The 14,387-nt window shown below is 42.1% G+C and overlaps 1 protein-coding gene across 1 annotated transcript in view; it reads right to left on the bottom strand.

Annotated features, from left to right (window-relative positions):
• Window positions 1-2,972: 2,972 nt before the first annotated feature.
• Window positions 2,973-14,387, bottom strand: part of LOC112239864 (zinc finger protein 239-like) — a 43,462-nt gene continuing 32,047 nt past the window's right edge. The window contains exons 2-3 of the mRNA XM_042325009.1: window positions 12,274-12,329; window positions 2,973-4,172 (exon numbers count right to left, since the gene is read on the bottom strand). Of these exons, the coding sequence (XP_042180943.1) occupies window positions 3,295-4,172; window positions 12,274-12,329 (934 nt within the window). The 3' untranslated portion in view covers window positions 2,973-3,294. The remainder of the gene's footprint in view (window positions 4,173-12,273; window positions 12,330-14,387) is intronic.

The raw sequence follows: 14,387 nt of genomic DNA, 5'->3' as shown, positions 1-14,387 counted from the left end.
TTAGAATACATTTCTGGCCATGCTGGCAGGGTCTGAATCAAACCCAATTTCCACCTAGCACACTGGCAGGGTCTGAATCAAACCCAATGTTCACTTGGCACACTGGCAGGGTCTGAATCAAACCCAATGTCCACATGGCACACTGGCAGGGTCTGAATCAAACCCAATGTCCACTTGGCACACTGGCAGGGTCTGAATCAAACCCAATGTCACCTGGCACACTGGCAGGGTCTGAATCAAACCCAATGTCCACCTGGCACACTGGCATAGTCTGAATCAAACCCAATGGTACACTCTGGGTTAAACTTAGTCTCTTTCCATGAAACATGGATGCCAAATGAAAGTGCTTGGGAACCTAATAAGTTTTCAGGCAAAGTAACCAATGTGGTTAACCAAACCACCTCTAATAGACTTCACCTCCTTGGACCTCATCTCAGTGAGTTTAGTTTGGGGAAACCATGGAGGAGAGGGCTTTGGACCTCATCTCAGTGAGTTTAGGTTGGGGAAACCGTGGAGGAGAGGGCTTTGGACTTAATTTTATGGCAATGAGCAGGAGCTGTCACACAGTACATGGTCTAGTTCATGACATTGAGGAGGAGAGAGCAGCTGTAACACAGTACCAGTGGTGTAAAGTACTTAAGTAAACGTTATTTCAAGTACTACTGAAGTAGTTGTTTTGGGGAATCTGTACTTACTATTTTTATTTTTGACAACTTGTACTTTTACTTCACTACATTTCTAAATGAAAATAATGTACTTTTTAATACATTTTCGCTGACACCCAAAAGTACTAGTTACATTTTGAATGCTTAGCAGGACAGAAAAATGGTCCAATTCAGCACTTATCAAGAGAACATCTCTGGTCATCCCTAATGCCTATAGTCTGGCGGACTCACTAAACAGAGAACATCACTGGTCTTCCCTACTGCCTCTGATCTGACGGACTCACTAAACACAAATGCTTCGTTTGTAAATTATGTCTGAGTGATGGAGTGTTTCCCTGGCTATCCGTAAATAAAAAAACAAGAAAATGGTGCCGTCTGGTTTGCTTAATAGAAGGGATTTGAAATGATTCATACTTTTACTTTTGATACTTAAGTATATTTAAAACCAAATACTTTTAGACTTTTACTCAAGTAGTATTTTACTGGGTAACTTTCTATGACGGTATCTATACTTTTACTCAAGTATGACAATTGGGTACTTTTTCCACCACTGATCATGAGTCTAATCTGGCTCCTTCATCATGGTCGGCTTCATTGAGTCTAATCTGTTCTCCTTCAACATGGTCAATATGAGCCTCAATTGTCTGATGAAAAAGAAAACCCACACACTGATCAGTATCAATCAGCCTTTTGTTTTCTTTCAAGTTATTAACTAATGATGAACACACAAGTTCTCAGATGTGTGAGTGCTTTACCTATTTCTAACAGTATCATTTCAAATGGAGAAAACATCTCAGCAACATGGAAACAATGTGGGAGGATTAGCAAATCCTGTTTCAGTATCGAAACTACAAACCACATGAACAAGTGCATTGGACATGTCTACGAGGTCAATACTAATCCATCATGTCTGCATTGGACATGTCTATGAGGTCAATACTAATCCATCATGTCTGCTTTGGACATGCCTATGGGCCGGCAGGTAGCCTAGTGATTAGAGCATTGGGCCAGAAACCCCGAGCTGACAAGGTAAAAATCTGTCGTTATGCCCCAGAACAAGGCAGTTAACCCAATATTCCCCGGTAGGCCATCATTGTAAATAAGAATTGTTTCTTAACTGTCTTGCCTAGCTAAATAAAGCTTAAAATAATTTAATCATTTGTAAATGTAGCAGAATTAAATAATGATTGCACAATATCATCAGACCAAATTAGAGTAACTCAATAAACCAGACAAACAGGGAATGTTCAATGACTCAAAAAGACACTATAGTTCATTCTGTGAATCAGCCCTTTATTTCCTATCATAAAGAACACCTGTGGAAATGGGAAGTGGGTATAGACATCCATCTGACTCCAAAACAAGACATGATTGAATAGTTGAAGTGTCTAATCCAAATAATCAGCACAATGTCAGCTGTTAGTGCAGGGCTGGAACAGAAACCTGCACCCAGTAGCTAGATCTCTAGCAGCAAGGTTGGCCATGTATTTTCTAGGTCTCTGCATCGTTGCTTTAACAGTATTGGTGTAGTCATACAACTTATTCTAACAGTAAACCAACAGCATATTCAGAACATTCAGAAAGTATTCAGACCCCTTGACTTTTTCCACATTTTGTTACGTTACAGCCTTATTCTAAAATGGATTAAATAATATTTTCCTCATCAACCTACACACAATACCCCATAATGACATCACAATACCCGATAATGACAAAGTGAAAAACAGAAATACCTTATTTAGACCCTTTGCTATGAGACTCAAAATTGAGCTCAGGTGCATTCTGTTTCCATTAATCATCCTTGAGATGTTTCTACAACTTCATTGGAGCCCACCTGCCATAAATTCATGCCAGAGAAAAAACCAAGCCATGCCTTCGAAGGAATTGTCCGTAGAGCTTCGAGACAGGATTGTGTCAAAGCACAGATCTGGGGAAGGGTACCAAAACATTTCTGCAGTATTGAAGGTCCCTAAGAACATAGTGGCCTCCATCATTCTAAAATGTAAGACGGTTGAAACCACCATCTTCCTAGAGCTGGCATCCATTTCAAACAGAACAATCAGGGGAGAAGGGCCTTGGTCAGGGAGGTGACCAATAACCCACTGGTCACTCTGACAGAGCTCCAGAGTTCCTCTGTGGAGATGGGAGAACCTTCCAGAAGGACAACCATCTATACAGCACTCCACTAATCAGACCTTTACGATAGAGTGGCTAGACGGAAGCCACTCCTCAATAAAAGTCACATGACAGCCCACTTGGAGTTTGCCAAAAGGCCTCACAAGATTCTCTGGTTTGATGAAACCAAGATTGAACTCTTGGCCTGAATGTCAAGCGTCACGTCTGGAGGAAACCAGACCCAATCCCTACGGTGAAGCATGGTGTTGGCAGCATCATGCAGTGGGGATAGTTTTCAATGGCAGGCACTGGCAGACTGATCAAGATTAAGGGAAAGATGAATGCAGCAAAGTACAAAACAATTTCCACTGATGAGGCTAATACCCATATCATGCTGAAATCAATAGAACAGGAGGCAAACAATTTGGGTTCTACATTATTCAAATACTCCTACTACAATGTTTAAACATTCTACACTGAGATTTTATTTCATTGATATCATGAAACAACTCCTTCATGTATGTATTTTCTGATGTTTGATCAGAGATCTTTTATCAGAGTATCTCTTGTCACATTGATCACAGCTATGGGGTTTCTCTCCTGTGTGTGTTCTCTGGTGTATAGTCAGATGGCTAGATGTAACAAAACTCTTCCCACATTGATCACAGCTATAAGATTTCTCTCCTGTGTGTTTTCTCTGGTGTGATAACATGCTGCTTGAGTGAGTAAAACTAATCCCACATTGAGTACAGCTATACGGTTTCTCTCCTGTGTGTGTTCTCTGGTGGACAGTCAGATGGCTAGATGTAGTAAAACTCTTCCCACATTGTTCACAGCTATAAGGTTTCTCTCCTGTGTGTGTTCTCTGGTGTGATACCAGGTTGCTTGACTGAGTAAAACTCTTCCCACATTGATAACAGCTATAAGATTTCTCTCCTGTGTGTTTTCTCTGGTGAGATAACAGGTTGCTTGACTGAGTAAAACTCTTCCCACATTGATCACAGCTATAAGATTTCTCTCCTGTGTGTGTTCTCTGGTGTACAATCCGATGGCTGGATGTAGTAAAACTCTTCCCACATTGATCACAGCTATAAGGTTTCTCTCCTGTGTGAATTCTCATGTGTACTTTTAGTGAATTTGATCTTATGTAGCTCTTCCCACAATCAAAACAGTGGTAAGATTTCTCTATTGTGTGTACTCGTTGGTGTATTTTAAGTTCTGATGAAGATTTAAAACCTTTCCCACAGTCAGAGCAGCGGTGAGATTTCTTCCCTGTGGGTCTCCGCTGATGTTTCTTGAGGTGTACTGATCTGGAGAGACTCTTCTCTGCCTTGTCAGCATCATGATGTTGTTGAAGCTCCCCCGAGGACCCACTGTAGTCCCGTCTCTCTCCTGTGTGAACAACAAAATCAGACATATGGTAAAAGGCCCACAACAAAAAAAGGGGATGCCAACAGCGTAGCCATGATGTTGTGCAACAATTGACATCTAATGAATGTTAAAATTATTTGACAATTGTCTTAAAATGAGCAACAATAGTCATATTTTGTTTTGTTTTCACATTAGCAGTAAAATCGATGATTGCAGGCTAGAAATAAGTTATTAAAGTTGTTGAAACTCTAAGCAATGTGCCAAACGACTTTTGGTCTTTTGGTCAATATAGGCCCTTTCTGTGTTTGCCAAAATTGCGGCACGAGGGCAAAGCATACACAATTTGGTTGCAGACAAAATTACTTTGTCCTCTCACTCTAGAGAACCAGCCTCAGAGAATTAAATATGCAATAATTGGACTTTAGGACAATGAGTTTCGAACGGCAAGAGTTTCACCAGTATACGCTTGATGTTTATACATTGTACATTATGTGGAAAATGTCCAAATCAAAGAGAATGTTTTGGTAAAGATGAAATGTGTAGTTAGTTGTCTAAAATTGGATCTGAGTAAAATACAGACCTCCAGCCTCTTAACTTGGTAAAAGGCGTAAACGTCCACTTCTCACCCGAGGGTATAAGACATGTGAGTTAAGAATTAACATGCTAAACTAAGTGACCCGAGCTGCAGCCAAGGTCTGAGTAGTCAATGAACCCAAAATGCAACAAGAGGTTGAAGACAAAGGAACCTTCTACCAAATCATTGCTACGGATGAGTAGCTGAGTCTAAGAGGGTGAATTCAAGCAGGACCACCCAGTCACCACTCTCCATCGAATCGTGTATCTACACTGCTTTCATTCCTAATGCTGTGAGCCCTGAGCTGCAGTGCTGGCTGTCCTCAGAAGACCCCTTTTAGAACAAGGGCGAGGAAACAGACCACGAAGACAAGGACACTGACATCGTGAGGACAACCAGAGAGTAACACCAGAGAAGTGAAACATCCGAGGAACCAGGTCCACGCAGAGACCCACCATCGGAGACCTTTAACACGTAATTACATCATTATATTCCGACCCATAATAGCGGCAATTCGGGGCAAGGTTAGGATTAAAATAAGCAAAGCTGACAAATGCACATAAATGTACATTTCTCTCATGTACATTCTCTTTTTATCTCTCTTTTAAATCCCCATTTTGGGTAACACGCATCATAGTGCATTGGCCCGTTGTACTAAGTTCTATTCAATAGCCTAGACTGTGTTTTGTGTATCTCATTATCATTTTAGCTTGCTAGTAAATAAATAATCAACTAAAATTGGTGTGGTACAGACTCATTGGTGGGACTCGGGTTTGTGCAGATTCCCGGATTATGCGACGTTCAGAATGAGACTGTAGAGGAAATTGATTAATTAGCGACTGTTGTAAAATCGATATTCTGAAATTATTTTAGTTAATAATTTGGGAAATAGAAACTCAATAAAACTAATTTTCCCATGGTGCCCCAGGTTAATGAGTTAATAATTGACAGATTTATTTAATCACGCAATTATAAACCACTAATCATTCGATGAGCAGCAGTCGTCACATTAACCGATACGACTTCACAATATTATGGATGTAGTGTATCTGGTTGCAGAAACTCCCCCTTGCTAACGAGGAAACCGCTAGTTATGGATGTAGTATATCTGGTAATGAGGAAACCACTAGTTACGGATGTAGTATATCTGGTAATGAGGAAACCGCTAGTTACGGATGTTGAATATCTGGTAATGAGGAAACCGCAAGTTATGGATGTAGTATATCTGGTAATGAGGAAACCGCTAGTTATGGATGTGGTATATCTGCTAATGAGGAAACCGCTAGTTATGGATGTGGTATATCTGGTAATGAGGAAACCGCTAGTTATGGATGTAGTATATCTGGTAATGAGGAAACCGCTAGTTATGGATGTAGTATATCTGGTAATGAGGAAACAGCTAGTTATGGATGTAGTATATCTGGTATATTTCGTATTGCGTCAGATAACAACATTGACAAATACGCTGATTCGGTGTGCGAGTTCATTAGAACGTGCGTTGAAGATGTCTTTCCCATAGCAATGATTAAAACATTCCCTAACCAGAAACCGTGGATTGATGGCAGCATTCGTGTGAAACTGAAAGCGCGAACCACTGCTTTTAATCAGGGCAAGGTGTCTGGTAACATGACTGAATACAAACAGTGCAGCTATTCCCTCCGCAAGGCTATTAAACAAGCTAAGCGTCAGTACAGAGTCAAAGTAGAATCTCAATTCAACGGCTCAGACACAAGAGGCATGTGGCAGGGTCTACAGTCAATCACGGACTACAGGAAGAAATCCAGCCCAGTCACGGACCAGGATGTCTTGCTCCCAGGCAGACTAAATAACTTTTTGCCCGCTTTGAGGACAATACAGTGCCACTGACACGGCCTGCAATGAAAACATGCGGTCTCTCCTTCACTGCAGCCGAGGTGAGTAAGACATTTAAACGTGTTAACCCTCGCAAGGCTGCAGGCCCAGACGGCATCCCCAGCCGCGCCCTCAGAGCATGCGCAGACCAGCTGGCCGGTGTGTTTACGGACATATTCAATCAATCCCTATACCAGTCTGCTGTTCCCACATGCTTCAAGAGGGCCACCATTGTTCCTGTTCCCAAGAAAGCTAAGGTAACTGAGCTAAAAGACTACCGCCCCGAAGCACTCACATCCGTCATCATGAAGTGCTTTGAGAGACTAGTCAAGGACCATATCACCTCCACCCTACCTGACACCCTAGACCCACTCCAATTTGCTTACCGCCCAAATAGGTCCACAGAGAATGCAATCTCAACCACACTGCACACTGCCCTAACCCATCTGGACAGGAGGAATACCTATGTGAGAGTGCTGTTCATCGACTACAGCTCGGCGTTCAACACCGTGGTGCCCTCCAAGCTCGTCATCAAGCTCGAGACCCTGGGTCTCGACCCCGCCCTGTGCAACTGGGTACTGGACTTCCTGACGGGCCGCCCCCAGGTGGTGAGGGTAGGCAACAACATCTCCTCCCCGCTGATCCTCAACACTGGGGCCCCACAAGGGTGCGTTCTGAGCCCTCTCCTGTACTCCCTGTTCACCCACGACTGCATGGCCACGCACGCCTCAAACTCAATCATCAAGTTTGCGGACGACACAACAGTGGTAGGCTTGATTACCAACAACGACGAGACGGCCTACAGGGAGGAGGTGAGGGCCCTCGGAGTGTGGTGTCAGGAAAATAACCTCACACTCAATGTCAACAAAACTAAGGAGATGATTGTGGACTTCAGGAAACAGCAGAGGGAACACCCCCTATCCACATCGATGGAACAACAGTGGAGAGGGTAGCAAGTTTTAAGTTCCTCGGCATACACATCACAGACAAACTGAATTGGTCCACTCACACAGACAGCAGGAGGCTGGAGGCTGAAGAAATTCGGCTTGTCATCAAAAGCACTCACAAACTTCTACAGATGCACAACCGAGAGCATCCTGGCGGGCTGTATCACCGCCTGGTACGGCAACTGCTCCGCCCTCAACCGTAAGGCTCTCCAGAGGGTAGTGAGGTCTGCACAACGCATCACCGGGGGCAAACTACCTGCCCTCCAGGACACCTACACCACCCGATGTTACAGGAAGGCCATAAAGATCATCAAGGACATCAACCACCCGAGCCACTGCCTGTTCACCCCGCTATCATCCAGAAGGCGAGGTGCATCAAAGCTGGGACCGAGAGACTGAAAAACAGCTTCTATCTCAAGGCCATCAGACTGTTAAACAGCCACCACTAACATTGAGTGGCTGCTGCCAACACACTGACACTGACTCAACTCCAGCCACTTTAATAATGGGAATTGATGGGAAAATGATGTAAATATATCACTAGCCACTTTAAACAATGCTACCTTATATAATGTTACTTACCCTACATTATTCATCTCATATGCATACGTATATACTGTACTCTATATTGACTGTATCCTTATGTAATACATGTATCACTAGCCACTTTAACTATGCCACTTTGTTTACATACTCATCTCATATGTATATACTGTACTCGATACCATCTACTGTATCTTGCCTATGCTGCTCTGTACCATCACTCATTCATATATCCTTATGTACATATTCTTTATCCCCTTACACTGTGTATAAGACAGTAGTTTTGGAATTGTTAGTTAGATTACTTGTTGGTTATTACTGCATTGTCGGAACTAGAAGCACAAGCATTTCGCTACACTCGCATTAACATCTGCTAACCATGTGTATGTGACAAATAACATTTGATTTGATTTGGTAATGAGGAAACCGCTAGTTATGGATGTAGTATACAGTGGGGCAAAAAGTATTTAGTCAGCCACCAATTGTGCAATTCTCCCACTTAAAAAGATGAGAGGCCTGTAATTTTCATCATAGGTACACTTCAACTATGACAGACAAAATGAGAATTTTTTTTCCAGAAAATCACATTGTAGGATTTTTAATGAATTTATTTTCAAATTATGGTGGAAAATAAGTATTTGGTCACCTACAAACAAGCAAGATTTCTGGCTCTCAACAGACCTCTTCTTTAAGAGGCTCCTCTGTCCTCCACTCGTTACCTGTATTAATGGCACCTGTTTGAACTTGTTATCAGTATAAAAGACACCTGTCCACAACCTCAAACAGTCTCACTCCAAACTCCACTATGGCCAAGACCAAAGAGCTGTCAAAGGACACCAGAAACAAAATTGTAGACCTGCACCAGAATCTGCAATAGGTAAGCAGCTTGGTTTGAAGAAATCAACTGTGGGAGCAATTATTAGAAAATGGAAGACATACAAGACCACTGATAATCTCCCCCGATCTGGGGCTCCACGAAAGATCTCACCCGTGGGGTCAAAATGATCACAAGAACGGTGAGCAAAAATCCCAGAACCACACGGGGGGACCTAGTGAATGACCTGCAGAAAGCTGGGACCAAAGTAACAAAGCCTACCATCAGTAACACACTACGCCGCCAGGGGCTCAAATCCTGCAGTGCCAGACGTGTCCCCCTGCTTAAGCCAGTACATGTCCAAGCCCGTCTGAAGTTTGCTAGAGAGCATTTGGATGATCCAGAAGAAGATTGGGAGAATGTCATATGGTCAGATGAAACCAAAATAGAACTTTTTGGTAAAAACTTCCATCAGCAAGGGCATTGAAGATGAAACGTGGCTGGGTCTTTCAGCACGACAATGATCCCAAACACACCACCCGGGCAACAAAGAAGTGGCTTTGTAAGAAGCATTTCAAGGTCCTGGAGTGGCCTAGCCAGTCTCCAGATCTCAACCCCATAGAAAATCTTTGTAGGGGGTTGAAAGTCCTTGTTGCCCAGCAACAGCCCCAAAACATCACTGCTCTAGAGGAGATCTGTATGGAGGAATGGGCCAAAATACCAGCAACAGTGTGTGAAACCTTGTGAAGACTTACAGAAAACGTTTGACCTCTGTCATTGCCAACAAAGGGTATATAACAAAGTATTGAGATAAACTTTTGTTATTGACCAAATACTTATTTTCCACCATAATTTGCAAATAAATTCATTTAAAATGAATTGCAGAAACCACTATTTATGGATTTAAAATATCTGCATAGAGCCAAAATGGTGAGCGAAGATTTTAGTTTTCACAATGTGTTCTGAATATTACAGTAGGACCCATAACTTCACCTAACAATAACATACACCTACTGTAGGACCCATCACTTCACCTAACAATAACATAGACCTACTGTAGGACCCATACATTGAGGGAAAAAAAGTATTTGAGCCCCTGCTGATTTGGTACGTTTGCCCACTGACAAAGAAATGATCAGTCTATAATTTTAATGGTAGGTTTATTTGATCAGGGAGAGACAGAATAACAACAAAAAATCTAGAAAAACGTGTGTCAAAAATGTTACATTGATTTGCATTTTAAATGAGGGAAATAAGTATTTGACCCCTCTGCAAAACTCTTCTTGGCAATCACAGAGGTCAGACGTTTCTTGTAGTTGGCCACCAGGTTTGCACACATCTCAGGAGGGATTTGTCCCACTCCTCTTTGCAGATATTCTCCAAGTCATTAAGGTTTCGAGGCTGACGTTTGGCAACTCGAACCTTCAGCTCCCTCCACAGATTTTCTATGGGGTTAAGGTCTTGAGACTGGCTAGGCCACTCCAGGATCTTAATGTGCTTCTTCTTAAGCCACTGATTTGTTGCCATGGCCGTGTGTTTTGGGTCATTGTCATGCTGGAATACCCATCCAAGACCCATTTTCAATGCCCTGGCTGAGAGAAGGACGTTCTCACCCAAGATTTGACGGTACATGGCCCCGTCCATCGTCCCTTTGATGCGGTGAAGTTGTCCTGTCCCCTTAGCAGAAAAACACTCCCAAAGCATGTTTCCACCTCCATGTTTGACAGGTGGGATGGTGTTCTTGGGGTCATAGGCAGCATTCCTCCTCCTCCAAACATGGCGAGTTGAGTTGATGCCAAAGAGCTCCATTTTGGTCTCATCTGACCACAACACTTTCACCCAGTTGTCCTCTGAATCATTCATATGTTCATTGGCAAACTTCAGACGGGCATGTATATGTGCTTTCTTGAGCAGGGGGACCTTGCGGAAGCTGCAGGAATTCAGTCCTTCACGGCGTAGTGTGTTACCAATTGTTTTCTTGATGACTATGGTCCCAGCTGCCTTGAGATAATTGACGAGATCCTCCCGTGTAATTCTGGGCTGATTCCTCACCGTTCTCGTGATTATTGCGACTCCACGAGGTGAGATCTTGCATGGAGCCCCAGGCCGAGGGATTGACAGTTCTTTTGTGTTTCTTCCATTTGCGAATAATCGCACCAACTGTTGTTACCTTCTCACCAAGCTGCTTGGCGATGTAGCCCATTCCAGCCTTGTGTAAGTCTACAATCTTGTCCCTGACATCCTTGGAGAGCTCTTTGGTCTTGGCCATGGTGGAGAGTTTGGAATCTGATTGATTGCTTCTGTGGACAGGTGTCTTTTATACAGGTAACAAACTGAGATTAGGAGCACTGCCTTTAAGAGTATGCTCCTAATCTCAGCTCGTTACCTGTATAAAAGACACCTGGGAATCAGAAATCTTTCTAATTGAGAGGGGAGGGTCAAATACTTATTTCCCTCTTTAAAATGCACATCAATTTATAACATTTTTGACATGCGTTTTTCTGGATTTTTTGTTGTTATTCTGTCTCTCCCTGATCAAATAAACCTACCATTAAAATGATAGACTGATAATTTCTTTGTCAGAGGGCAAACGTACAAAATCAGCAGGGGATCAAATACTTTTCCCCCTCACTGTACAACATAAATCTACTGTAGGACCCATAACTTCACCTAACAACAAAGACCTAGGACTATTTTTATTTATTTCACCTTTATTTAACCAGGTAGGCTAGTTGAGAACAAGTTCTCATTTGCAACTGCGACCTGGCCAAGATAAGGCATAGCAGTGTGAACAGACAACACAGAGTTACACATTGAGTAAACAATTAACAAGTCAATAACACAGTAGAAAAAAAGGGGAGTCTATATACATTGTGTGCAAAAGGCATGAGGAGGTAGGCGAAAAATTACAATTTTGCAGATTAACACTGGAGTGATAAATGATCAGATGGTCAAGTACAGATCAGTCGCCTATTGGATGACGTCACGACTTCCCATCAAGCCAACTCCTTGAAGGGCTTACTATGACATCACTCACTCCTTCTAGTTTGCAGTTGTCTAAAAAAACACTATTTTGCTCAAAACATTTATTTGTTTCCCATTAGTGTGTTTATACTTTACTGTATTTATGTCACTTTTCAACAGGAAATGTTAAAAATCACTGGAGGACGTCATGAACAATTCATACAGTACAAAAACATATTCAAGCGTATAACGCCCTTTTAAAAATCACACATTAGTTCAACAACTGCAGAGTTTGGGCCCTTATTAAGATAGTACTCACTGTATTTACTGGTGATAATCAGATCAATGTCCCTGTTTTATAAGTTAGTGCTCACTGTATTTAATGGTGATAATCCGATCAATGTCCCTGTTTTATAAAATAGTACTCACTGTATTTACTGGTGTTAATCAGATCACCACTCTCCTCTTCTTCGTCCTCCTCTAATGTGACAGTAATCTCCCCCTCTTCATCCTTCATTCCAAAAACGTCTTTCTCTTCTTTGTTCACTGTAATATCCTCTTCTTCCTTCTTCTCTTTCACGACAATGTTCAGCCCCAGAGCTTCTTTCTCCGTCCAGCAGACCTCCTCTTCTTTAACAGGAGGAGAGAAGTTTAGGGAGCTCATGGTCAGGGATGTTAGCTAGTTATCATTAGCGACTAGGCTTGTGCTAACTTAACCAGCCAGCTACTATAGCTGACTAATACAAAATAACGTAATATTACATTAAATAGGTTAACAAGTAGATACGACAGAAGTGTGTCGAGTACACAGTAGCTAATATACACCGAAGGCGTATAAATAGCTTGAATCTTTCGGCTATGTTGGTTAGCAAGCTACCGAGGTGGTTGACGAGCCGTTTCTGAAGAACCGTCCACTAGATTATACGTCACGCTAACAACGTCGCCTGAAAGACGCACATCGCCGTCTGCTGACTGGAGGGGAAACGCAGTTGAGGATCATATTTTATTTTCAGACAAAGATTATTTTACATGGAATTAATTCAATAATACTATTGTATTGAGACATACAAAGACCTGAATGTGTTGATTGATTAGTGCGAATAAGGCAGATTCATTAAGTCAAACATCTAAATAAGTAGCTAGCTACTGTTGGTCTATACTGTTCCTACATGGTGTAACAATACATCATGTAGATGTATATAATGAACAGACTAGGTCTATACTGCTCCTACATGGTGTAATAATACATCATGTAGATGTATATAATGAACAGTGCCAGGTGGACATTGGGTTTGATTCAGACCCTGTCAGTGTGCCAGGTGTGCATTGGGTTTGATTCAGACCCTGTCAGTGTGCCAGGTGGACATTGGGTTTGATTCAGACCCTGCCAGTGTGCCAGGTGGACATTGGGTTTGATTCAGACCCTGCCAGTGTGCCAGGTGGACATTGGGTTTGATTCAGACCCTGCCAGTGTGCCAGGTGGACATTGGGTTTGATTCAGACCCTGCCAGTGTGCCAGGTGGACATTGGGTTTGATTCAGACCCTGCCAGTGTGCCAGGTAGACAATGTATTCCAAGGTCAGTAACTTATAACCACAGAACCACCACAGACCTTTTATGCGTAACTAAAAACACCTAAGTATAAGACTTACTGCCATGGTCTAGTATGTCACCGCCTCAGACACCATTCACAATGCTGGCTGAGGTACAAGTAAAACATTACATATTATTTCCTAACCATTCACAATGCTGGCTGAGGTACGAGTAAAACATTAAATATTATTTCCTAATTGTAAAAAAAAAAATCCAAGCTCAGTGGGCTTTTCCATTGTTGAGGAAAGCAGGGGAAGTGTTGTGAGTAACATAACTGCCTGAGATGTGGGGGAAGGGAAGCTGCTCACTGATTGGCTGTAGTGACAAGTGTCCCTACAAAAATCGATCATTATTCCAACTGACAAGTCAAATTCACAAATTCTACAGCACAACGACAGTCATGTCTTACGTGTAAAACTAACAATGACTCAATAATCCATGCCTTCTGGGAATGTTATGATGTTATAAAGTTATGGGAGGAATTAGAAAGTTGGCTGTCAGAAGTACAGTATTATAATGTAAAATTCCTTTTAATCTGTCTGACTGCATATTTCAAGACATGGCATATGAGGGTGCAGTGAGATACCCGATGGTTGGATGATACTTTTCTCATCAATCAACTTAAATATTATACTTAATTAAAACCTGGAAATCAACCAATCCTCTGTTGTTAATTCAATAGAAAGGTAAAATGCTTTATTATCTAAAAGTTGAAAGTGAGTGTGCAACGGAGAGAAATAAAATGGTGCTGATGCGGGTGCTAGAGATGGATGTAGTTAATGGAGATGGAGGTGTGTTCTAGTGGGTCTGGGCAGGTGTGATGTAGTTATTGGAGATGGGGGGCGCCAATGTGTTTTTTTTTTTTTTTCAATTACACCTTTATTTAATCTTTATTTAACTTGTAAAGCCAAATGAAGTAAGCCAAGAACGTAAGTTGCTAAACTTACAGC

This window comes from Oncorhynchus tshawytscha, linkage group LG07, assembly GCF_018296145.1.
Source record: "Oncorhynchus tshawytscha isolate Ot180627B linkage group LG07, Otsh_v2.0, whole genome shotgun sequence".
Lineage (NCBI taxonomy): Eukaryota > Metazoa > Chordata > Actinopteri > Salmoniformes > Salmonidae > Oncorhynchus > Oncorhynchus tshawytscha.
Note: the sequence above shows the minus strand (reverse complement) of the source record. Positions and strands in the feature narration are given on the sequence as shown.